Source organism: Oncorhynchus nerka, linkage group LG21, assembly GCF_034236695.1.
Source record: "Oncorhynchus nerka isolate Pitt River linkage group LG21, Oner_Uvic_2.0, whole genome shotgun sequence".
NCBI classification, from domain to species: Eukaryota; Metazoa; Chordata; class Actinopteri; order Salmoniformes; family Salmonidae; genus Oncorhynchus; species Oncorhynchus nerka.
The window spans coordinates 29,534,398-29,559,039 of record NC_088416.1 but is presented as its reverse complement, the minus strand read 5'-3'; the positions used below and the strand labels follow the sequence as shown (position 1 = coordinate 29,559,039).

General features: G+C 44.4%; 1 protein-coding gene across 2 annotated transcripts; it reads right to left on the bottom strand.

Moving 5' to 3' along the window:
* Positions 1 to 1,454: 1,454 nt before the first annotated feature.
* Positions 1,455 to 23,298, bottom strand: LOC115110429 (transmembrane protein 184B). Of its 2 annotated transcripts, XM_029636082.2 has the most exons (9): positions 22,856 to 23,298; positions 15,952 to 16,188; positions 13,437 to 13,602; positions 8,477 to 8,567; positions 8,191 to 8,266; positions 8,004 to 8,095; positions 7,468 to 7,637; positions 7,112 to 7,306; positions 1,455 to 5,773 (listed from the first exon to the last, which is right to left on the bottom strand). In XM_029636082.2, the coding sequence occupies exons 2-9, from the start codon at positions 16,186 to 16,188 to the stop codon at positions 5,547 to 5,549; spliced, it is 1,254 nt and encodes a 417-aa protein (XP_029491942.1). In that variant the 5' UTR covers positions 22,856 to 23,298; the 3' UTR covers positions 1,455 to 5,546. The 2 variants fall into 2 exon arrangements, with proteins under 2 accessions (XP_029491942.1, XP_064862615.1); XM_065006543.1 differs by lacking the exons at positions 15,952 to 16,188; positions 22,856 to 23,298 and adding an exon at positions 15,612 to 15,688.
* Between the last annotated feature and the right edge of the window lie 1,344 nt (positions 23,299 to 24,642).

Below are 24,642 nucleotides of genomic sequence, written 5' to 3'. Positions count from 1 at the left end.
TCTGCTGGGTTTGAATGGTAAACTTCTTCAGTTAGTTGCTCTCTAGAATGCAGATCTGGTTATGATAATACCAAAGACTTGTGCTGCAGTAAATGAGGTAATCTACATTGTGTTAAAGGCTTCTGAATGTACTGTATAAATACTTTAAAATGCATCTGTATAGCCTACTTACTGCTTGGAGGATCCAATTCCGTGCTTTTGGATTGCTTACGTCTTTTCAAAGTTCCCTCTGTTAACAAAAGGCATCAGTTAAATAAATCATTGTGTTAAAAAAAATACAATATGAACAATCAAGACACCATTGCTATCTGTGGAGGACAGCTCATAATAATGGCTAGAATGGAACAAATGGAATGTCATCAAACACATGGAAACCACGTATTTGATACTATTCTGCTCCAGCCGTTACCACGAGCCTGCCCTCCCCAATTAAGGTGCCACCAACCTCCTGGGATTGCTATGGCTGACTCATGCCTGATGTCCACTGCATATGAATGCATAATGTACAACTTCATCTATAAATAGCACTGCTCAGTCCTTTGGCCCAAAAGTCAGTAAATATTCCACTATCTAATTTTCTAAGTATTTTTCCAAGATTTGAATCAACACAGCAGGGGGGGGAGCACACGCAGGTCCACACACACGCAGTCGTGAAGAAGGATCGACAGCACCTCTTTCCCCTCAGGAGGTTAAAGTTTAGCATGGGCCCTCAAATCCTCAAAACGTTCTACAGCTGCTCCATTGAGAGCATCTTGACTGGCTGCATCACTGCTTGGTATGGCAAGCAGTGAACCGCTTCTATCCCCCAAGCCATAAGACTGCTAAATACCTAACAAAATGGCTGGTCAGACACAGATCTGAATTGACCATTGTATTTATTCAACATTTTGCACTGTCTCTATGCACACTCACGCGCCAACACACAGAACATGCACGCACTTTTATACTAACTCTCTTCATTTACGCTGCTGCTACTCTGTTTATCATACATACTGATGCCTAGTCACGGTATCCCTGTGCATACAATATCTACCTCTATCACTACAGTATCCCTGTATATTGTAAATATGGTATTGGCACTGACCCTGTATATAGTTTCTTACTTTCTCGTGTTCTTATTTCTATTTCTCATGTTTTTGTTCTACCCTGTTATATTTAGTACTACATTGATACTGATTACTGCATTGTTGGGTTTAGATCTGGCAAGAAAGGCATTTCACTGTACTTGTGCACATGACAACTTGGCGTCTAAACAGAACAACTATATTGCCTGGTAGCATCATACATCTCTGAACCAGAAGACTGTAACTTCTCTGTATAAGGAAGTGACCAGCTCCAAAAAGTGGTACTTTAAGCTTTTTATGCAGCCAACCTAAAAATGAACAAATGCAATATCAATCAATCCCACTGACTCTCCTCTCACTCAACACACACTAAATTACCAAATTAAAATATTCAATTTGATCTGTCTTTTTATTCTGCAGTTGTTTAAATGCCACAAAGACAAAACATTGCATCAGAATCTTTAAAGCAGAATAATACCAATATACAAATGAACACAAAAGTATGAAACAAAATATAAGGAATATGGAGCAAAGACGATACAGAAGTAAGCATTCTGTGCTTTATCATTAATTATACCCACCAATAAACATATTCCATTATCTAGTTCAACTTTATATACAATATCCTGTCTTTTCAGGAATAATATATTCATTTTAATCAAAAGACACAGCATAGGGCACATCATTAAAACAATCACTTAAGTGTATGTAGCCTATACTTAACATTCAAACCTATGAAATATACAGTACCAGTCAAGTTTGAACACACCTACTCATTCCAGGGTTTATCATTACTTTTTACTATTTTCTACATTGTGTAATAATAGCGTAGACATCAAAACTAATGAAATAACACATACGGAATCATGTAGTAACCAAAAAACTGTTAAACAAATCAAAATATAGCCACCCTTTGCCTTGACAGCTTTGCACACTCTTGGCATTCTCTCAACCAGCTTCATGAGGTAGTCACCTGGAATGCATTTCAATTAACAGGTGTGCCTTGTTAATTTGTAATTTTATTTCCTTCTTTAATGAGTTTGATCCAATCAGTTGTGTTGTGACAAGGTATGGGTGGTATACAGAATATGTTTGGTAAAATACCAAGTCCATATTATGGCAAGAATAGCTTGAATAAGCAAAGAGAAACGACAGTCCATCATTACTTTAAGACATGAAGGTCAGTCAATCCGGAAAATTTCAAGAACTTTGAAAGTTTCTTCAAGTGCAGTCGCAAAAACCTCTCATGAGAACTGCCACAGGAAAGGAAAACCAAGAGTTAACTCTGCTGTAGAAGATAAGTTCATTGGAGTTACCAGCCCAAATAAATGTTACAGACACATGAAAATCAACTGTTCAGAGGAGACTGTGTGAATTAGGACTTCATGGTCGATTTGTTGCAAAGAAACCACTACTAAAGGACACAAATAATAAGACTTGCTTGGGCCAAGAAACACGACATTAGACTGGTGGAAATCTGTACTTTGGCTCTGACTCCAAATTGGAGATTTTTTGGTTCCAACCGACGTGTCCTCGGATGGGGCCACAGTGTCTCCTGACCCCTCCTGCCTCAGCCTCCAGTATTTATGCTGCAGTAGTTTGTGTCGGGGGGCTAGGGTCAGTTTGTTATATCTGGAGTACTTCTCCTGTCCTATTCGGTGTCCTGTGTGAATTTAAGTGTGCTCTCTCTAATTCTCTCTCTCGGAGGACCATGCCTCAGGACTACCTGACATGATGACTCCTTGCTGTCCCCAGTCCACCTGGCCGTGCTGCTGCTCCAGTTTCAACTGTTCTGCCTTGTTATTATTTGACCATGCTGGTCATTTATGAACATTTGAACATCTTGGCCATGTTCTGTTATAATCTCCACCCGGCACAGCCAGAAGAGGACTGGCCACCCCACATAGCCTGGTTCCTCTCTAGGTTTCTTCCTAGGTTTTGGCCTTTCTAGGGAGTTTTTCCTAGCCACCGTGCTTCTACACCTGCATTGCTTGCTGTTTGGGGTTTTAGGCTGGGTTTCTGTACAGCACTTTGAGATATCAGCTGATGTACGAAGGGCTATAAAAATAAATTTGATTTTCATTTGTGAGACGCAGAGCAGGTGAATGGATTGATCTCCGTATGTGTGGTTCCAACCGTGACGCATGGAGAAGGTGTGGGGGTGCTTTGCTGGTGACACTGTCAGTGATTTATTTAGAATTCAAGGCACACTTAACCAGCATGGCTACCACAGCGATACGCCATCCCATCTGGTTTGCACTTAGTGGGACTATCACCCGACCTCAAACCAATTGAGATAGTTTGGGATGAGTTGGACCGCAAACTGAAGGAAAAGCAGCCAAGTGCTCAGCATATGTGGGAAATTCTTCAAGCATTCCAGGTGAAGCTGGTTGAGAGAATGCCAAGAGTGTGCAAAGCTGTCATCGAGGCAAAAGGTGGCTACTTTGAGAAATATAAAATATAAATGATGCATTCCAGGTGACTATCTCATGAAGCTGGTTGAGAGAATGCCAAGTGTGCAAAGCTGTCATGGCAAAGGGTGGCTATATTTTGATTTGTTAAACTTTTTTTTGGTAACTACATGATTCCATATGTGTTATTTCATAGTTTTGATGTCTTCACTATTATTCTACAATGTAGAAAATAGTACAAATAAAGAAAAACCCTGGAATGAGTAGGTGTCCAAACTTTTGACTGGTACTGTATTTATTGGACCCTGTAGACCAGGGTTTTTTATCACGAAGTGGACCCTGGGCATGTGAGAGGTGGGTCGCGAGTTATGAGAATACATCTACAATAACACACCATTTCTTCTTAATTTGGGTCGTTAGAGGAAGATTTGAGTCACAAGAGGACGGTAAAATGTCTAATTTGGGTTTCAAGATAAACGTTTAAGAACCCCCGCTGTAGAAAAACACTTCACTCAGGTATTCAAATATGGGTAGTGTTCCTATTTACATTTTTTGTAAAACTGCAGTTTTGGAGAAAAAAAAAAGTTTTTTGGGGGGGGTTTATGAGTAAAATGTTTCAAAATTATCTGTTTGTGTGTTGTCTTCAGCAAAAAAAACTCAAAGGAAGAAAATCAATGAGGAGGCTAGTGACACAGAGCAGCAACATAGCAACCCTAACAAGACAAGAAAACAGCCATGATGAAGAAAGCAGGTATATTCAGGCATAACTGATGTATATTAATGCTGAAGATAGCCAAGCCATGCCTATGTATTCAAAGAAACTATTTCTGCTCAACAGGCTCCTCCCAGAGGCTGGGCTGGAAATCTCTCTGCCTCTTGCCACCAGGGGGAAAAATGGCATGGTCCCCATATCCTTGACAACTTCACCGAGTTTCTAAATCCAGAGGTGCAACATTGAAGTCTTCCAGGAACACCTGCGAAACAGACCAGGCTGAGGTTTGAGATGAGAACAGTGAAATTAGTTGTTTATTTTCTCAATCTAAAGATACAACCCTAGATTTGAGCCAATGTCTTAAGTAGTTGAACATGTTATTTATTACTCCAACCTCGTGAAAGTGACAAACTGACAAGTTTTCATTTTTGTCCAAAAAACTATCAAAAGACATCCTTTAATTAGACGTTCTGCACATGCGCAGTTTGGCGCGATATGACCATTAGACCAACGTAATGGTAAAACATGCCTGATCTGTGCCACACATAATGCCCCAATTACAGGATTCTAATCCTGTCTGCTGCGGCCGGGTCCAGCTCTGCTAAGAAGCCCGTTCCTCTTTAATCTGAAATCCGCACCAAACCTGTCAACAGCTGTTCCCTCAATACGTTGTCAACAACAACCATAACATTCCGGGAGACACCCCAAATGACCCCCAATTATATTATCCTCACTGTACCTTCCTGTTCATGCCAACACACACACATCATATAATAATAACCTCCCTTCATAATAGATTTGTTTAAATGAGAAGAATACCATCAAGGTCAATAAACATCAAAATATACAGTGATTTCGGGATCCCTTAGTGTCTTATCCAAGTCACTCTGAAATCTAAATTAGAGAGGGTCCTGCTGACCAAGCGGGATCTCCCTCTATTTGGCAACATTTCAGCAAGAGGCAGAGCTGGCAGGAGGGTGAGGGGGATGCTGTATAATTGACAATATTTCAATGGTACTCATGTCAATGGCATGCAGGTTGGTGAGTGTTTTTCTGTGTGGTAGGCCTTTTGTAGTGTTAAAACACAGCCTGAAGACACCTGGGAATGGTCTATGCACGAGTGTGTGTATCTGTATTGATCCATATTGGCAGGGGTATGTGGCAATGGACCCCTATGTAGTAGGTTGCTTGTATTGTCAATATAGACTGAGGAATATGAGTACTATGTTCATGTACGCAATGAAGTGGATCAGCCAAAGGACTCAAGCCTGTCGATTTCATACGGCACTATAGTAGAGTCCATAAAGCCCCTCCCGTCTCCACCTCCCAGTAGTACCACCGGTCGGTGTGTAGGGGGGCTCAGAACTCATCGTCGGAGCTGAGCAGCAGGGTCTTCTCATTGTCGCGGGTGCTGAGGTTGCTGTGGCTGCGGGACACCGGCGCCCCTCCGCGCTGCTCAAGGGTGGACTGCTGTGTGTACTGCTGGTAGGCCGGGGAGAAGTTGTGGATGGCGTCTTGCACCATGTCTCCGGGGTTCATGGTCTCCTTCAGACTGCTGGAGATGCTCTTCATTGGGGCGCAGCGACCTGCCGGGAGAGGATGGAAATAAAAGGAGGATGAGGGATAATGGAAGGAACAGTGGAACCCTACAGTGAGCAACCTGAATGCCATGAGTAAACAAAGAGGGATAATGGAAGGAACAGTGGAACCCTACAGTGAACAAACCTGAATGCCATGAGTAAACAAAGAGGGATAATGGAAGGAAGAGTGGAACCCTACAGTGAACAAACCTGAATGCCATGAGTAAACAAAGAGGGATAATGGAAGGAAGAGTGGAACCCTACAGTGAACAAACCTGAATGCCATGAGTAAACAAAGAGGGATAATGGAAGGAAGAGTGGAACCCTACAGTGAACAACCTGAATGCCATGAGTAAACAAAGAGGGATAATGGAAGGAAGAGTGGAACCCTACAGTGAACAAACCTGAATGCCATGAGTAAACAAAGAGGGATAATGGAAGGAAGAGTGGAACCCTACAGTGAACAACCTGAATGCCATGAGTAAACAAAGAGGGATAATGGAAGGAAGAGTGGAACCCTACAGTGAACAACCTGAATGCCATGAGTAAACAAAGTGGAGGATCACATAATACTACTGAACCAAACAGACAGAAACAGCCAGTGGAGCTCCTACTGCATTGCAAGGGGAGAACTCATACACACCACAAAATAATACATTGATAAAAGCAGCACATACTGTACAATAATGGCAATACAGATGTATGACAGCACGGAGGAGGCTCAAAATAAATTGTTTGTACAAAATTAAGCTCTATATCTCAGAAACAGTTAAAAAAATAATAGAATAACAATATGAGCACATCACAGAAATGGAGTCAACCAGAAAGTACTGTGGCAGTGAGAAGCCAAACACAGCTGAGCTAGTGGTAGACCTACCGTACTGTCCAAAAATAGGAAAGGACCCTTATAGTGCAGCACAGAGAGAGACAGGTAAAGAGAGAGAGGGACATAAGAAAATATAAAAGGATGAATATTGAACAATAAAAAAAGAGAAGGGCGAGATAACAGAACAGGAGAATAATGAAGAGAGGGAAGATAAATGTGAGGAGAAAAAGGGATTCAACAAAATAAAAATTGAGTAAAAAACCAAGGGAGAGGAGAGAGAGGGAGAATAAAAGAGAGGATGAAACATTTAGAGACAGACAGAGCAAGTCAGTGGAACAAAGTAACTGAAATAGACTTGAAAAGCAACCATGGAGAACCAGTGTTCTGAATCCTCACTGAACACAGTTCCAGAAACATAAGCAATGGGACACACTAATATGCTAGTGATGACTTGATTTCTTTTTACTTAAACAGTTCTCTCTAAACTGCATGGATAGTTCCTCCCTCTGTATCCTTACCGTAGGAGTCCAGCCTCTTGTCCATGTAGACCTTGTAGGTGAAGGCGTGGCGCAGGGCCACAGCGGCAAAGAACATCTCAATGCAGATGATAAAGTTCTGGTAGCCGGCGGCGACCGTGCCCTCCCCAACTGACACTTCGGGAGAGTTGATTTTAGGGATGGCTCCACACTTCTCCAGGATGGCCAGCAGCATACCTTATCCCCCAGAGAGAAAGGGAGAGAGAAATCGAGGAAGGAGGATCAGAGTACTGTCAAATCACATTGTGTGTATTATCTGGAAGAGAGGGTCAGCACACTTGGATGCAGCATTATCTATGATACATTGCGTGTGTGTGTCGATCGAGACGTTTCCTTACCCTGCCAGAAAGAGAGGAAGATGACAGACTTGACCATGAGGAACTTGAGCATGGGGCTGTAGGGGACCAGCAGGTTGCGGGTGGCGAAGTAGAAGAGGAAGAGGGCGTAGAGAGACAGGCTGACAGAGAAGTTATAGATGATGGTCACATACAGGTACCCACTGGCCACACTGGAGAGAGAGAGAGAGGCACAGCCAGCCATCAGAACAGTGTCAACACATAGGAATGTCTTAGCACAGTCTTGTCTTAGAGATTAAGTAATATAATTCCTACTCTGAGATGCTTGACAACTACAACCCTGACATTTCGATGAAAACAGATTTACAGCCAGAATAGTGCAAATGTTAAAAACATCTGTGAGAACGAACAAATAACATTTAAACTGTTCATGCAGAAAAGTACAGACAAGTAAAGATATTATAGACAAACATGAATCCTCTGTGGCTTTTGAAACAATTAACTTTGAGGTCAACACAGGTTAAGCAAATACTCTGATATAGTATAGAGTAGAATGAATGTCCCATAGCCCTACGTACTTGAAGTCTCCATCTCTGTACTTCCCAAAGGCCTGCAGGATGACTGTGATCATGGCCATCAGAGGCTTCACCACACAGAACTGTAGAGTGGCCTGAGAGAGAGAGAATATGTAATGCTGTAACAACTCTGTGTTCATATGTAAGGGTTTCTCACAAATAATGTGTGAGAAGAAGGCTTTCACTATACCTGTTTGCAGAATCGGAGGAACCCAATGGAGTAAGTCCTTCCCCAGAGACAGCAGGTGCCGTACACACAGCTGGACCTGTAGACAGCCAAGACACAAGCATTTGGTAGTCTGTGATCTCAAGATCCAAATGGCATGAAGAGGTTCAAACCATACAATAAAGTATTGATACACATTACTATTCTGCAGTTGTGGGATGTTTGAATGACATTATTGGATTGTACATGAATTGTCTTTTAATTTTTTTTTATAAGAGAGGACAAAGAGTGATAATAGAGAGAGACTCACTCAATGGGCTTTCCTCTGATCTCAGCCATGATGGCGCTCTCCCCTCCAAGGTACTCATAACACAGGCTGAGGAAGTTGTAGATCACAAACGCTACAGAGGAAACACACAAAAACACATGTAAGCAGTGTCAGAGAGTTGAGAAAATATGGGGGTAGTTGCCTCTATGTAACTACAGCAGTCTTTCGGTTAAGCTTTCATATTCAAAAATCAATCTGTCTGTCTGTGTGTATTTGGTCTGTTTGGACTCTGGGCCTCCCCTTGAGAACCCAGAAACATTTACGAGAAAGAACACTAACACACACCGAAGTAAACATGTTCTATCTAGAGGCATTGGCCATGTTCCTCTCTACAGTATTAAGGCCTTGGTCCCTATTTCCCACGAGCAGAATGCTGATGTGCTGTGTCAGTGCATGGGCCAGTGCAGAAAGCAAAACAAGATGAGACAGTCATTGTCCCCAATGGCCTCTGGCTAAACCGCCCTCCATTCTAGCTTGGATCAACATCGCTCTGTCCCCCTGTGTGCACACAAAGCTACCCTCCCTCACTGTGTGTATGTGTGTGTGTGAGACAACGTGTTTTCCAGAGATGACCAAATATTGATATCCATCCAGCTGAATGTTTTAGTCCAAAACTATTCCGTTACCATCCGATTTAACAACACATGTACAGTACTGGTATAATCTAATACGCGCCTGTTTATTTGAATCCATTCATTAGCATAAATGATTTAGCTAAGAGATTTGAATGGTTCATAGAGATTTCAATTGATTTGGAAATTAAATAAATTGTTTCAAATTAACAGAGCAGTTATGGGTCCCGACTCCTTGGGACAGACGGGAGAGTTGAGAGAAAATCCTCTCATCAGTCTGAATCACTTCCAGTTCATCGGGGCAGAAGAGGCACTAGGACTTCTCTCTGTCTCTCCTTTGACTATGAACACTGTTATTGGTGTCATTGACTGGGAATGTGGTTTCAGCTGCTGTCCCAGGTGTTCAGGCCATGCTAATTTGAGGGTGTTGAAGCAACTACAGGACGAATCAATCCTGAAGCTTTGCTGCTCTTTCTCCTGTTCTGTCTCTTTTCTGGCATGGGAAACTCCAGCCATAAAGGACCCCTGCCTATTCCATTTGCTTTCCTTGTATATTGTATTTTCACACATAGCTGCATAGAGGTCTGAGCAGACAATAATAGGAATCCCAGTGGCATCCTTACAGTATTGACTCCTGCTATTTGAATGTTTGCAAGCATGCATGTATAAATACACAACATCTGTGTGTGTGTGTGTGTGTGTGTGTGTGAGAGTAACTTTGACAGCACTGGGGCCCTCTATATTAAGCAGTGTGGAGCCCTGGGGCCACAGCTGCTGTCCGTGCGGTGTGCTGGCAGGGAGAGTCCACTGTGTGCAGCCTGGCTGAGCTGTCCGCTCCCCTGCCGTCAATCCATGCGCTCCAAGCACTCACACACATCGTACAGTACACACACACACAGCATTCTCTCACACATCGTAGACTCAGAACTCTCTTTGACACAAGGTAGACAAAATGTGCAGCGCAAAGCACTCGTTCATGCATTGAGCACACCTTCGCACTGAGGTCCCCTTTTCCCCACAGACATAGGGTTGTACATTGTACGTACAATAGAGTTTGTCAGGAATAATTTGATGGCAGAGTCCGGTAAGCAAGTGGCACACCCGTCTGTATTATGTAACCACTGTAACAAAATGCTAATGACAATTTCTGTTGATGTTACTTCTGTTGAGATAAAGCCGGCTGATACAGAACAGCCAGACAATTTATCTGTTCATAAGTGAGTGGTTTCTAAAACTCTTCAAGGCTTCAGTCGTTTGCATACTGTTGCTAGGGAACAGGCTTCCCCTCCCCAGCAATCCCAGCAGGCCTTGGAAACAACAAGAGAACAAAGATGGCCACTCTTGTAAAGGCAGAGAGATCGCAAAGGCCATCTGTCACTAGGGACAGAACAGATTCCCACACACTCGATACTACGGACCAGGGGCTGGAACCGGTTCAGAGAACAGAACTAAAAACCGTAAAATAACTACATTATTCTAGGAACAAAATCAGAACCAGGAACGAAAGTGATCTATTCTTCTCCGGAACAGAACCATTACTTTAAAAGCATGGGGACCGGTTAATAACATTCCGGGCATTTCATTTTTAATATATTTTTTTTAATAAGTCCCACAAAACAAAGCGCCTATGCAAAGCCCTCCCTCTGTCAATCAGAAACTTCTTCCAGTGTCGTCCTGCTAGAGGTGTGCCGAGTAGTCGGACAAAACGAGTATAGTAACAGATATGGGCAATTTTTTTGGAAACGACTTGATCAGAGTATTTTTTGTAATTATCTTTCTCATGTCAGTCAAGTCAGATGCTACATGGTCTAAATAACTTAACTGGTCAGTTTGCCTGTGTGTAAAGAAAAGGATGGGCTGTACATTGATCCTGCTACTCTGATTGGATAGAGTGAAGCTGTATTTCTCTGTGCACTTGCTTCATAATTTCACCCGATCACTTTCACTTCTCTGTTTCGGTCTGATCATTCAGACTGCTGCTGCCTCCTGTTAGCCTGCTACTATGATAAATCAAATGGCAAATGCGTTTGGTATCAAGCTATCAATGTGCATAATATCTAACAAGCGGGGCGAGGGTAGGGAAAAAGATTAAACGGAGTCTTATATCTCCCTCTCTAACTTTAAGCATCAGCTGTCAGAGCAGCTTACCGATCACTGTACCTGTACACAACCAATCTGTAAATAGCACACCCAACTACCTCATCCCCATTTTGTTATTTATCTTGCTCTTTTGCAACCCAGTATCTCTATTTGCACATCATCATCTGCACATCTATCACTCCAGTGTTAATGCTAAATTGTAATTATTTCACCTATGGCCTATTTATTGCCTTACCTCCCTAATCTTCTGCATTTGCACACACTGTATATAGATTTTTCTATTGTGTTATTGACTGTACTTTTGTGTAACTTTGTTGTTTTTGTCGCACTGCTTTGCTTTATCTTGGCCAGGTCGCAGTTGTAAATGAGAACATGTTCTCAACTGGCTAACCTGGTTAAATAAATGTAAAATAAAAAATGCTGACGTGCATTCCGATTGATAGCAAACTTGTCTGCCCGCTACAAATTGAAGACACACAGGCACACCGCTCCTAATCTGAAACTTATTTGGTCTATAAACGTGCAGGGAGATAAGTAGATGTTGGCAAAATACCTAAGCATATTAAAACCTCTACGTTTTTCCCGATCACTAGTATCATCCGATCCGACTATCAACTGTCAATTTATGGATACAAATATGAGTATGGCCATGTCGGCACACACATACTGCCTGCCAGCTGAAGATGTTTGCCAGTGTGCATGTAGACAACTTGCCCCTCCCCTCCAAAGCATCGCTGTAGTCTACTGACGTTACAAGTGTGATTCAGAATTTTGGGAGAAAGATTTTTTAATTAGAGAAGAATGGATCAACTTTTTTTTTTAAACTTTAGTTAGGGATACTATAGTTATAAAATTTCACGTTGGATTTATTAACTACAAAAAGGTAAGACGTGTTTTTAATTCTGGTGCCGCTCAGTAGACACAAGCGTGTTAGCTAGCTCTAAGCCAACTCTGAAGTTCAAAGAAAAAAAAGTTCCTCCAGCCGCTCCTCCGTTGTTATAATTCTGTGGGTCTAATTCAGATAATGCATGTCATCACAAGATGCTCAGCGCTTCTAGCCAAGTCTCTACCCACCCACAGTTGCACCTCGTGTCCTACACTTGTCTTTTCCATCACGCATGTAAACAACTCACTGAGCTATAGCTTGCCAGTTCCATAGAAAGCTGCTCTATCCATACTGCATACTTGGTGAAGTAATTTAATGTAAAAAAAAAAAAATAATCTAAAAAGTTAGATGTAAAAAATATATATATATTATTCAGAGGTTTAAAAAGGAACAGAAAGGAACGATATAAACCTGTCATCTTTTGGGGTCAAACCGGTTAAGAACTTTATTTTGCAGGTCGAAAAAGTGGAACGGAACGGAAAAAAAACAATGGTTCTATTCAGAACAAAAGGATTGTGAAATTATTTTGTTTCCAACTCCTGCTACGGGACACAAAACAAGTGCACATGCAAAAACACAATCATTGAAAAAAATGTGTTGAGTACTTGTGCATCTCCGATGGAGTAGAACGTACGTGTGTGATATTGCTTTAAAAAACACAGAACATGTAGTAGCACAGCAGAAAGGTTTCGGCCTTACCAGTGTACTGAAAACAATGGAATGCACCTGTGCTTGGCGCAAATACATTCTTCCATTGCAACATCAAACCATAGACCAGCAGGATGAGCAACAGACCACAAACCATGTCGATCACAGCTCTATTTGAATGTATAAAGAACAAAAATATAAACACAACATGCAACAATTTCAAAGATTTTACTGAGTTACAGTTCATTTAAGGAAATCAGTCAACTGAACTAAATTAGGCCCTAATCTATGACTGTTGGTTACAGATACCTTTAAAACAATGGGCCTCAGGATCTCGTCACGGTGTCTCTGTACATTCAAATTGCCATCGATAAAATGCAATTGGGTTCGTTGTCCATAGCTTATGCCTGCCCATACCATAACACCCCCTCTGCCATGGAGCACTCTGTTTACATCAGCAAACCGCTCGCCCACACACATGTGGTCTGCGGTTGTGAGGCCGGTTGGACGTACTGCTAAATTCCCTAAAACAACGTGGGAGACGGCTTATGGTAGAGAAATGAACATTAAACTCTCTGGCAACGGCTGTCGTGGAAATTCCTCCAGTCACCATGCCAATTGCAAGCACAGTATCTCTTCTCTCTAAAACAAATGTACTTGTATGTATTTTATGTTTCTCAAGGCATTCTATTCAGGTAAGAGTCATACACCATTGACAGGGTGGGAAGGTTCTCACCTTCGTAGCAGTCGCGGACCGTGTCAAAGTAGACGTAGTACTCTTCGTTAGTGAAGAAGAGGAGGCTGAGCCACGAGTCAAAGGCGTAGATGGGAACGATGAAGAGGATGCGAACTATGTGCCTCTGCTCATTGGGAGAGCTGTAGTAGCGCAGGTGCATGTAAATCTGTCAAAGGGAGAAAGATTGGGAAAGATACATAGACAAGAAAGAGAAGTACAGAGTGAAGAGGGCATCATTTAATCTCAGCTCCTAAAGGACATGGCTAGATTATAATGTACTTCATTGTAGGAGAACAATTTAAAAACTATAAACGTGACAGTTAAATAGACAATGGATTGAAAGGAGGGTAATTGTGTTTGAATATTCAACAACTTCCTTCTCCCTGAGAGGGACCACAGCTCTGTCAACGTGAGCTAGCTAAAAATGGGCTAGCTGAAACAAGTGTCTCATGGAATCAATGTGTTTTCACTAGGGCTCAGTGACTGTGACTTTATGGTCCTGCCCACATCCTGGGGAGAGCAGTCGACATTGTGCGTGTGTGTGATGAGTGGAGCTGTGTTGTGTTTCCATTTGGATGAGCAGGCTCTGTCATCAGTACCTTTTGTCTAATTCATCCTGTCCTAGGTTCCCACTTACACAAAGCTACACCTATCACCTTTCCTGGCCTGGCCACACACACCTTTGGTAAAATAACAAACAGTAGGGCGCTCGCACACAGAGAGCACTGTACCCAGCTTTGTTGCTAGGCAACAGCCCCCGCTCTCTGATGTCACTGCAGAGCTAGGTACACCTGTTGTCAGAGCGACAGCTCATCTTTAACCCTTTGTGTGAGCAGCAACACACAATGGAGAGGAATCATTAACCTGGGCCTTTCAGTAGCTCCGAACCTAAAGGAGGTTAGTGGTCTGCAGGCAACATGACTACATATTTGAAGACATGCCACAGCTACTTTATCATGGCTGAACAGCCTGAGGTGTTCCAGAGTGCATAATCAACCTGGACTTGGCAGGCGTGAGGAATCTGAAGGGATGCCTTGATATGCATCTGCAGTTTCTATCTGCAATTTGATTTGTTCATACTGAGATTACTACTGTAGGCACTAGGCATCCATCTTATGCAGCAGTGAGACCACACTAACATATGATTTGAGAACACAGTTGAAGCATATGTTAGATGCAGCATGCAGGAGCGTGTGTGTGTTTGTGTATGTATTGGAGGTCGACCGATTATGATTTTTCAACGCCGATACCGATACTGATTATTGGAGGACCAAAAAAGCCGATACCGTTTAATCATCAGATTTAAAAATAAATGTATTTGTAATAATGACAATTACAACAATACTGAATGAACACTTATTTTAACTTAATATAATACATCAATAAAATCAATTTAGCCTCAAGTAGATAATGAAACATGTTCAATTTGGTTTAAATAATGCAAAAACAAAGTGTTGGAGAAGAACGTAAAAGTGCAATATGCGCTATGTAAGAAAGCTAACGTTTCAGTTCCTTGCTCAGAACATGAGAACATATGAAAGCTGGTGGAGTCTTCAATATTCCCAGGTAAGAAGTTTAAGGTTCTAGTTATTATAGGACTATTTCCCTCTATACCATTTGTATTTCATTAACCTTTGACTATTGGATGTTCTTATAGGCACTTTAGTATTGCCAGTGTAACAGTATAGCTTCCGTCCCTCTCCTCTCCCTGGGCTCGAACCAGCAACACAACGACAACAGCCACCACATCGAAGCAGAGTTACCCATGCAGAGCAAGGGAAACAACCACCCCAGGGCTCAGAGCGAGTGAAGTTTGAAACGCTATTAGCGCGCGCTAACTAGCCAGCCATTTCACTTCGGTCACACCAGCCTCATCTCGGGAGTTGATAGGTTTGAAGTCATATACAGCGCAATGCTTGAAGCACAACGAAGAGCTGCTGGCAAAACGCACGAAAGTGCTGTTTGAATGAATGTTTACGCGCCTGCTTCTGCCTACCACTGCTCAGTCAGATACTTAGATACTGGTATGCTCAGTCAGATTATATGCAACACAGGACACGCTAGATAATAGTAGTAATATCATCAACCATGTGTAGTTAACTAGTGATTATGATTGATTGTTTTATGATTGTTTTTTTATTATGAAGATACGTTTAATGCTAGCTATCAACTTACCTTGGCTTACTGCATTTGCGTAACAGGCAATCTCCTTGTGGAGTGCAACGAGAGAGAGGCAGGTCGTTATTGCGTTGGACTAGTTAACTGTAAGGTTGCAAGATTGGATCCCCGAGCTGACAAGGTGAAAATATGTTGTTCTGCCCCTGAACGAGGCAGTTAACCCACCGTTCCTAGGCCATCATTGAAAATAAGAATGTGTTCTTAACTGACTTGCCAAGTTAAATAAAGATGAAATAAAAGGTGTAAAAAAAAAATGCCGCCCAAAAATACCGGCCATTCCGATTAATCGGTCGACCTCTAGTATGTATGTGTGAGAAAGAGTTCACTAGCCCCTTACCTGGTGGCAGGTTATTAGCAGGGCTGTCCAGACAAAGAACCCTGACACGGTCTGGGCAGTGGAGGTCATGAGGAAGTATGGTTCCTCAGGGGTCACCAGGGGGGTGTCTGGCACCCAGGAGGCATTGGAGCCCGACGGGGCCGCTGTGGTCGTGGACCCTGGGGCCATATCGGCTGGGGGGTCATTTTCCATTCGATCTGACAGGGGCATGCCACGTCTCCACAGCTCCTCCATCATCTGGAGGGAGACAACAGGGGGAAATGGTGGGTTTTTGGGTCTTCCGGATATTCACAATCACACATTAACAGAAGTAGCTAAATATGTAGAAAAGGTAGAGCTCCATTAAGGAACAGTGTGCCTCCTAAGGGAACAAAACCTTAGTTTCTTTCAAGGTTATCGAACACATCACACATTGATGGTTATCTCGGGCATACCAATAAAAACCTACTACTTTATTCAATTGAACAATTGAAGCTGAAACTAACATCCTAGTGGACAGAGAAAATCTAAATGAGATATGGAGAGGAGAGAGAAAGAGGGGAACCAGATGGAGCTGAGTGAGGAAGAGAAAGGGGAACCAGAAGGAGCTGAGTGAGGGAGAGAGAGAGAGAGAGAGGGGAACCAGAAGGAGCTGAGTGAGGGAGAGAGAGAGAGGGGGGAACCAGAAGAAGCTGAGTGAGGGAGAGAGAGAGGGGGGAACCAGAAGAAGCTGAGTGAGGGAGAGAGAGAGGGGGAACCAGAAGAAGCTGAGTGAGGGAGAGAGAGAGGGGGAACCAGAAGAAGCTGAGTGAGGGAGAGAGAGAGGGGGAACCAGAAGAAGCTGAGTGAGGGAGAGAGGGGGAACCAGAAGAAGCTGAGTGAGGGGAACCAGAAGAAGAGGGGGAACCAGAAGAAGCTGAGTGAGGGAGAGAGGGGGAACCAGAAGAAACTGAGTGAGGGAGAGAGGGGGAACCGGAAGAAGCTGAGTGAGGGAGAGAGGGGGGAACCATAAGGAGCTGAGTGAGGGAGGGAGGGGGGAACCAGAAGGAGCTGAGTGAGGGAGAGAGAGGGGAACCAGAAGGAGCTGAGTGAGTGAGAGAAAGGGGAACCAGAAGCAGCTGAGCGAGGGGAACCAGAAGGAGCTGAGTGAGGGAGAGAGGGGGGAACCAGAAGGAGCTGAGGGAGGGAAAGGGGAACCAGGAGGAGCTGGGCATACCAATAAAAACCTACTACTTTATTAAATTGAACAATTGAAGCTGAAACTAACATCCTAGTGGACAGAGAAAATCTAAATAAGATATGGAGAGGAGAGAAAGAGGGGGACCAGAAGGAGCTGAGTGAGGGAGAGAAAGGGGAACCAGAAGCAGCTGAGTGAGGGAGAGAGGGGGGAACCAGAAGGAGCTGAGTGAGGGAGAGAGGGGGGAACCAGAAGGAGCTGAGTGAGGAAGAGAGAGAGAGGGGAACCAGAAGGAGCCGAGTGAGGGAGAGAGCGAGAGGGGAACCAGAAGGAGCCGAGTGAGGGAGAGAGCGAGAGGGGAACCAGAAGGAGCCGAGTGAGGGAGAGAGAGAGAGGGGAACCAGAAGGAGCCGAGTGAGGGAGAAGAGAGAGAGGGGAACCAGAAGGAGCCGAGTGAGGGAGAGAGAGAGAGGGGAACCAGAAGGACCCGGGTGAGGGAGAGAGAGAGAGGGGAACCAGAAGGACCCGGGTGAGGGAGAGAGAGAGAGGGGAACCAGAAGGACCCGAGTGAGGGAGAGAGAGAGGGGAACCAGGAGGACCCGAGTGAGAGAGAGAGAGAGAGGGGAACCAGAAGGAGCCGAGTGAGGGAGAGAGAGAGGGGAACCAGAAGGAGCCGAGTGAGGGAGAGAGAGGGGAACCAGAAGGAGCCGAGTGAGGGAGAGAGAGAGGGGAACCAGAAGGAGCCGAGTGAGGGAGAGAGAGAGGGGAACCAGAAGGAGCTGAGTGAGGGAGAGAGAGAGAGGGGAACCAGAAGGAGCTGAATGAGGGAGAGAGAGAGAGGGGAACCAGAAGGAGCTGAATGAGGGAGAGAGAGAGAGGGAAACCAGAAGGAGCTGAGTGAGGGAGAGAGAGGGGAACCAGAAGGAGCTGAGTGAGGGAGAGAGGGGGGAACCAGAAGGAGCTGAGCGAGGGAGAGAGGGGGGAACCAGAAGGAGCTGAGCGAGGGAGAGGGAGTTGGAAGTTGAGAGAGAGAACACGGGGATAGAGTGAATCAGTCAGACAGAGCGAATTGGTGTGACATGGGCCGAGGGCCCACTGACCCAAATTCTCCTTCTCCTCCTGGTTTGAGAGCAGGGGCGAGCATTGGAGAGCCACAAATACACCAAATAAATCTATATGGAGCACACTGAAGGACAGACTGGGTATATCAGTGCCAGTGGGACATATAGCTAATGAGAGGAATTTATTGAATGACAGAAGAATCGTGAACATTTATGATGTTGGTTTGAGTCTTTTAGCCGTCAGCAGCACATGATCAATTCTCAAAGTCAGCAAGGTAACAGACCCCTATTGCTCATTAGGTCTGTATTGCAGAGTAGCCAGATATCAGTTTTCTAATGGGAAACTGTAGGCTAAGTGACCATTAGAAAGATGGACAGTAGATACTCCACATCCTTGTACTCAATCCTGGCATTAGTGATGCTCACTAGGTAATGTGATTGCTAGACACATCAGTCTAGAGTCCAATGATGGCAATAACCTAATCATTCAGAATAAAACTACTAATTTAAAAATGGGGATTCAATTAATATGCATGGCTAAATATAGACAGGCCGTGGCCATGGGTGACTCACGCTGCTGGACGAAGCCTGCTTTATGCTTTAATTTTGAGGGGACAGTTACATTTGAATGTCACACTCAATTCCCTTAAGTTGGGTTTCTCAAGTAACTATTGGTTTGTGATAAGCATAGACTATTGACTGATGACTATTGAGGTTGAATATCAGCAATATGAAGGCCTATTCTGTATAGGCCTAGAGAATGAATGCCTATTAGGCTTATAATGCGATTTTCCCATGACACAAATGCTTAATTATTCAAGAAAAAGGGAAAGGGTTGAGACAGTAGTAAAGAATGAAAGTATTGGTCAATATTGATGGCTTCTAAAAACAGAAAACATGTTATATTGCAGCGACCCAAGAAAACGACTCCGAAAAAGAGGGAAACGTAGCGGTCTTCTGGTCAGACTCCGGACAAGGGCACATCGCGCACCACTCCCCAGCATTCTTCTTGCCAATGTCCAGTCTCTTGACAACAAGGTTGATGAAATCCGAGCAAGGGTAGCATTCCAGAGGGACATCAGAGACTGCAATGTTCTCTGCTTCACGGAAACATGGCTTACTGGGAAGACGCTATCCGATGCGGTGCAGCCAACGGGTTTCTCCACGCATCGCGCCGACAGAAACAAACATCTTTCTGGTAAGAAGAGCGGCGGGGGCGTATGCCTCATGACTAACGAGACATGGTGTGATGAAGGAAACATACAGGAACTCAAATCCTTCTGTTCACCTGATTTAGAATTCCTCACAATCAAATGTAGACCGCATTATCTTCCAAGAGAATTCTCTTCGATTATAATCACAGCCGTATATATCCCCCCAAGCAGACACATCGATGGCTCTGAACGAACTTTATTTAACTCTTTGCAAACTGGAAACCATTTATCCGGAGGCTGCATTCATTGTAGCTGGGGATTTTAACAAAGCTAATCTGAAAACAAGACTCCCTAAATTTTATCAGCATATCGATTGCGCAACCAGGGGTGGTAAAACCTTGGATCATTGTTACTCTAACTTCCGCGACGCATATAAGGCCCTGCCCCGCCCCCCTTTCGGAAAAGCTGACCACGACTCCATTTTGCTGATCCCTGCCTACAGGCAGAAACTAAAACAAGAGGCTCCCACGCTGAGATCTGTCCAACGCTGGTCAGACCAAGCTGACTCCACACTCCAAGACTGCTTCCATCACGTGGACTGGGACATGTTTCGTATTGCGTCAGATAAAAATATTGACGAATACGCTGATTCGGTGTGCGAGTTCATTAGAACGTGCGTTGAAGATGTCGTTCCCATAGCAACGATAAAAACATTCCCTAACCAGAAACCGTGGATTGATAGCAGCATTCGCGTGAAACTGAAAGCGCGAACCACTGCTTTTAATCAGGGCAAGGTGTCTGGCAACATGACCGAATACAAACAGTGCAGCTATTCCCTCCGCAAGGCTATTAAACAAGCTAAGCGTCAGTACAGAGACAAAGTAGAATCTCAATTCAACGGCTCAGACACAAGAGGCATGTGGCAGGGTCTACAGTCAATCACGGACTACAAGAAGAAACCCAGCCCAGTCACGGACCAGGATGTCTTGCTCCCAGGCAGACTAAATAACTTTTTGCCCGCTTTGAGGACAATACAGTGCCACTGACACGGCCTGCAACGAAAACATGCGGTCTCTCCTTCACTGCAGCCGAGGTGAGTAAGACATTTAAACGTGTTAACCCTCGCAAGGCTGCAGGCCCAGACGGCATCCCCAGCCGCGCCCTCAGAGCATGCGCAGACCAGCTGGCCGGTGTGTTTACGGACATATTCAATCAATCCCTATACCAGTCTGCTGTTCCCACATGCTTCAAGAGGGCCACCATTGTTCCTGTTCCCAAGAAAGCTAAGGTAACTGAGCTAAACGACTACCGCCCGTAGCACTCACTTCCGTCATCATGAAGTGCTTTGAGAGACTAGTCAAGGACCATATCACCTCCACCCTACCTGACACCCTAGACCCACTCCAATTTGCTTACCGCCCAAATAGGTCCACAGACGATGCAATCTCAACCACACTGCACACTGCCCTAACCCACCTGGACAAGAGGAATACCTATGTGAGAATGCTGTTCATCGACTACAGCTCGGCATTCAACACCATAGTACCCTCCAAGCTCGTCATCAAGCTCGAGACCCTGGGTCTCGACCCCGCCCTGTGCAACTGGGTACTGGACTTCCTGACGGGCCGCCCCCAGGTGGTGAGGGTAGGCAACAACATCTCCTCCCCGCTGATCCTCAACACGGGGCCCCACAAGGGTGCGTTCTGAGCCCTCTCCTGTACTCCCTGTTCACCCACGACTGCGTGGCCACGCACGCTTCCAACTCAATCATCAAGTTTGCGGACGACACAACAGTGGTAGGCTTGATTACCAACAACGACGAGACGGCCTACAGGGAGGAGGTGAGGGCCCTCGGAGTGTGGTGTCAGGAAAATAACCTCACACTCAACGTCAACAAAACTAAGGAGATGATTGTGGACTTCAGGAAACAGCAGAGGGAACACCCCTATCCACATCGATGGAACAGTAGTGGAGAGGGTAGCAAGTTTTAAGTTCCTCGGCATACACATCACAGACAAACTGAATTGGTCCACTCACACTGACAGCGTCGTGAAGAAGGCGCAGCAGCGCCTCTTCAACCTCAGGAGGCTGAAGAAATTCGGCTTGTCACCAAAAGCACTCACAAACTTCTACAGATGCACAATCGAGAGCATCCTGGCGGGCTGTATCACCGCCTGGTACGGCAACTGCTCCGCCCTCAACCGTAAGGCTCTCCAGAGGGTAGTGAGGTCTGCACAACGCATCACCGGGGCAAACTACCTGCCCTCCAGGACACCTACACCACCCGATGTTACAGGAAGGCCATAAAGATCATCAAGGACATCAACCACCCGAACCACTGCCTGTTCACCCCGCTATCATCCAGAAGGCGAGGTCAGTACAGGTGCATCAAAGCTGGGACTGAGAGACTGAAAAACAGCTTCTATCTCAAGGCTATCAGACTGTTAAACAGCCACCATTGAGTGGCTGCTGCCAACACACTGTCATTGACACTGACCCAACTCCAGCCACTTTAATAATGGGAATTGATGGGAAATGATGTAAATATATCACTAGCCACTTTAAACAATGCTACCTTATATAATGTTACTTACCCTACATTATTCATCTCATATGCATACGTATATACTGTACTCTACATCATCGACTGCATCCTTATGTAATACATGTATCACTAGCCACTTTAACTATGCCACTTTGTTTACTTTGTCTACATACTCATCTCATATGTATATACTGTACTCGATACCATCTACTGTATGCTGCTCTGTACCATCACTCACTCATATATCCTTATGTACATATTCTTTATCCCCTTACACTGTGTATAAGACAGTAGTTTTAGAATTGTTAGTTAGATTACTTGTTGGTTATCACTGCATTGTCGGAACTAGAAGCACAAGCATTTCGCTACACTCGCATTAACATCTGCTAACCATGTGTATGTGACAAATAAAATTTGATTTGAAGGTATACTGCTGTTCAGTTGTAATTGAGAGCCATGTCTGGTGCATTTCGTTTGGTTCAAAGACCACATAATTCATATAGACACGACAGGGGAGACTCCATCAATCCCTGCTGACTGAGCCGGAGGGTGTATTTCATACCATCTATTGTACTTTGACCTAAATCCTATCAGTCATGCAACATAGGCTTTTTGACATTGATGCCAAAATAAAACGAGATACATTTCTGCAGTTTTCCTCTCCAGATATACTAAAGGCATAACATACTAAGGAGAATATAGAGCGTTGTACTGAAAATAAATGAACAACAACATAATTTCCATGCAAAGACTTCAATAAAAAACATTAAAACAATAGCAGCTGCCCATTTCCATATGAGAAAGAAAGGCAACCAAAACCTCTTTATGGATGGTTTCATTTTGAAAATTGTCATTGTACAACAAAGTGAAAACAGGAGCTGAAATTACAGCTGTGTCATCAAAGCGAAAGCTACATTCGTCGTTCGTTTGGAAACAGTTTCTTTCCATCCATTCTGAACACAAAAACACACCAGGAGCGGTGGCTTACCTGCCTCTGCTGCAGTTGTTTGATTTGTGTACACACTGCGGCTGTTTGAATCCAAGCATAAATGTATCCTAAATACGGTATTGGCTACGACAGACACACATTCATAACATAATTCATACTCTAAAATTACTGCAATATAACGTCAAGTGAGCAACCAATTTAAACCATGTTTACAGTTGTATCTAGCTCGCTAGCTAACGTTAGCATAGCTAGTTAGGTAGCTGCTCGCAAACTCTTCAAAGCCTAGGCAAATAAACTTTTGTCTGTACTAATTGTCCATCTCATGTAAAAAAAACTTTATTCAGTCACTATCATTTTAAAATAGCATTATCGGGGAACGCTCGTCAATTCGGCTCCGTTCTTCCCCTGTATCTCTCCTAGCGATTCACTACCCAAAGATTTTACAGTAGCAAAACAGTGAAACTCCTCCACCGTTCCTGCTTTCACGCAGGCGCAGTAGCTTCATCGCCACTTTCCCATGATGGAACTCGTATATGCAAGCTGGTCGGTCTTGCATTGTTGTCCAAACCCAAATTTCTAATATTTGTGTATGAAGAATTTACCAGGTAGTATGAAGTTTATTCATTCAGTAGCTTTGTTTTCATTCGAATAATATTACATATTTTGATTGTAAATACATAGTTGCACCCCTTCTGAAAAAACCTACACTCGATCCCTCCGATGTCAACAACTACAGACCAGTATCCCTTCTTTCTTTTCTCTCCAAAACTCTTGAACGTGCCGTCCTTGGCCAGCTCTCCCGCTATCTCTCTCAGAATGACCTTCTTGATCCAAATCAGTCAGGTTTCAAGACTAGTCATTCATTTACATTACATTACATTTAAGTCATTTAGCAGACGCTCTTATCCAGAGCGACTTACAAATTGGTGCGTTCACCTTAAGACATCCAGAGCAGCGAACAGTTTTGACTGAGAATTCAACTGAGACTGCTCTTCTCTGTATCACGGAGGCTCTCCGCACTGCTAAAGCTAACTCTCTCTCCTCTGCTCTCATCCTTCTAGACCTATCGGCTGCCTTCGATACTGTGAACCATCAGATCCTCCTCTCCACCCTCTCCGAGTTGGGCATCTCCGGCGCGGCCCACGCTTGGATTGCGTCCTACCTGACAGGTCGCTCCTACCAGGTGGCGTGGCGAGAATCCGTCTCCACACCACGTGCTCTCACCACTGGTGTCCCCCAGGGCTCTGTTCTAGGCCCTCTCCTATTCTCGCTATACACCAAGTCACTTGGCTCTGTCATAACCTCACATGGTCTCTCCTATCATTGCTATGCAGACGACACACAATTAATCTTCTCCTTTCCCCCTTCTGATGATCAGGTGGCGAATCGCATCTCTGCATGTCTGGCAGACATATCAGTGTGGATGACGGATCACCACCTCAAGCTGAACCTCGGCAAGACGGAGCTGCTCTTCCTCCCGGGGAAGGACTGCCCGTTCCATGATCTCGCCATCACGGTTGACAACTCCATTGTGTCCTCCTCCCAGAGCGCTAAGAACACCTTGGCGTGATCCTGGACAACACCCTGTCGTTCTCAACTAACATCAAGGCGGTGGCCCGTTCCTGTAGGTTCATGCTCTACAACATCCGCAGAGTACGACCCTGCCTCACACAGGAAGCGGCGCAGGTCCTAATCCAGGCACTCGTCATCTCCCGGCTGGATTACTGCAACTCGCTGTTGGCTGGGCTCCCTGCCTGTGCCATTAAACCCCTACAACTCATCCAGAACGCCGCAGCCCGTCTGGTGTTCAACCTTCCCAAGTTCTC

Coding starts and splice junctions, on each gene's coding strand:
- LOC115110429 (XM_029636082.2), bottom strand. CDS start 16,188: ATGATGGAGGAGCTGTGGAGACGTGGCATGCCCCTGTCAGATCGAATG. Junction 13,603..15,951: donor TGCTAATAACCTGCCACCAG/GTAAGGGGCTAG, acceptor TCCCTTTGACAG/ATTTACATGCACCTGCGCTA. Junction 5,774..7,111: donor CAAGAGGCTGGACTCCTACG/GTAAGGATACAG, acceptor CTCTCCCGGCAG/GTCGCTGCGCCCCAATGAAG.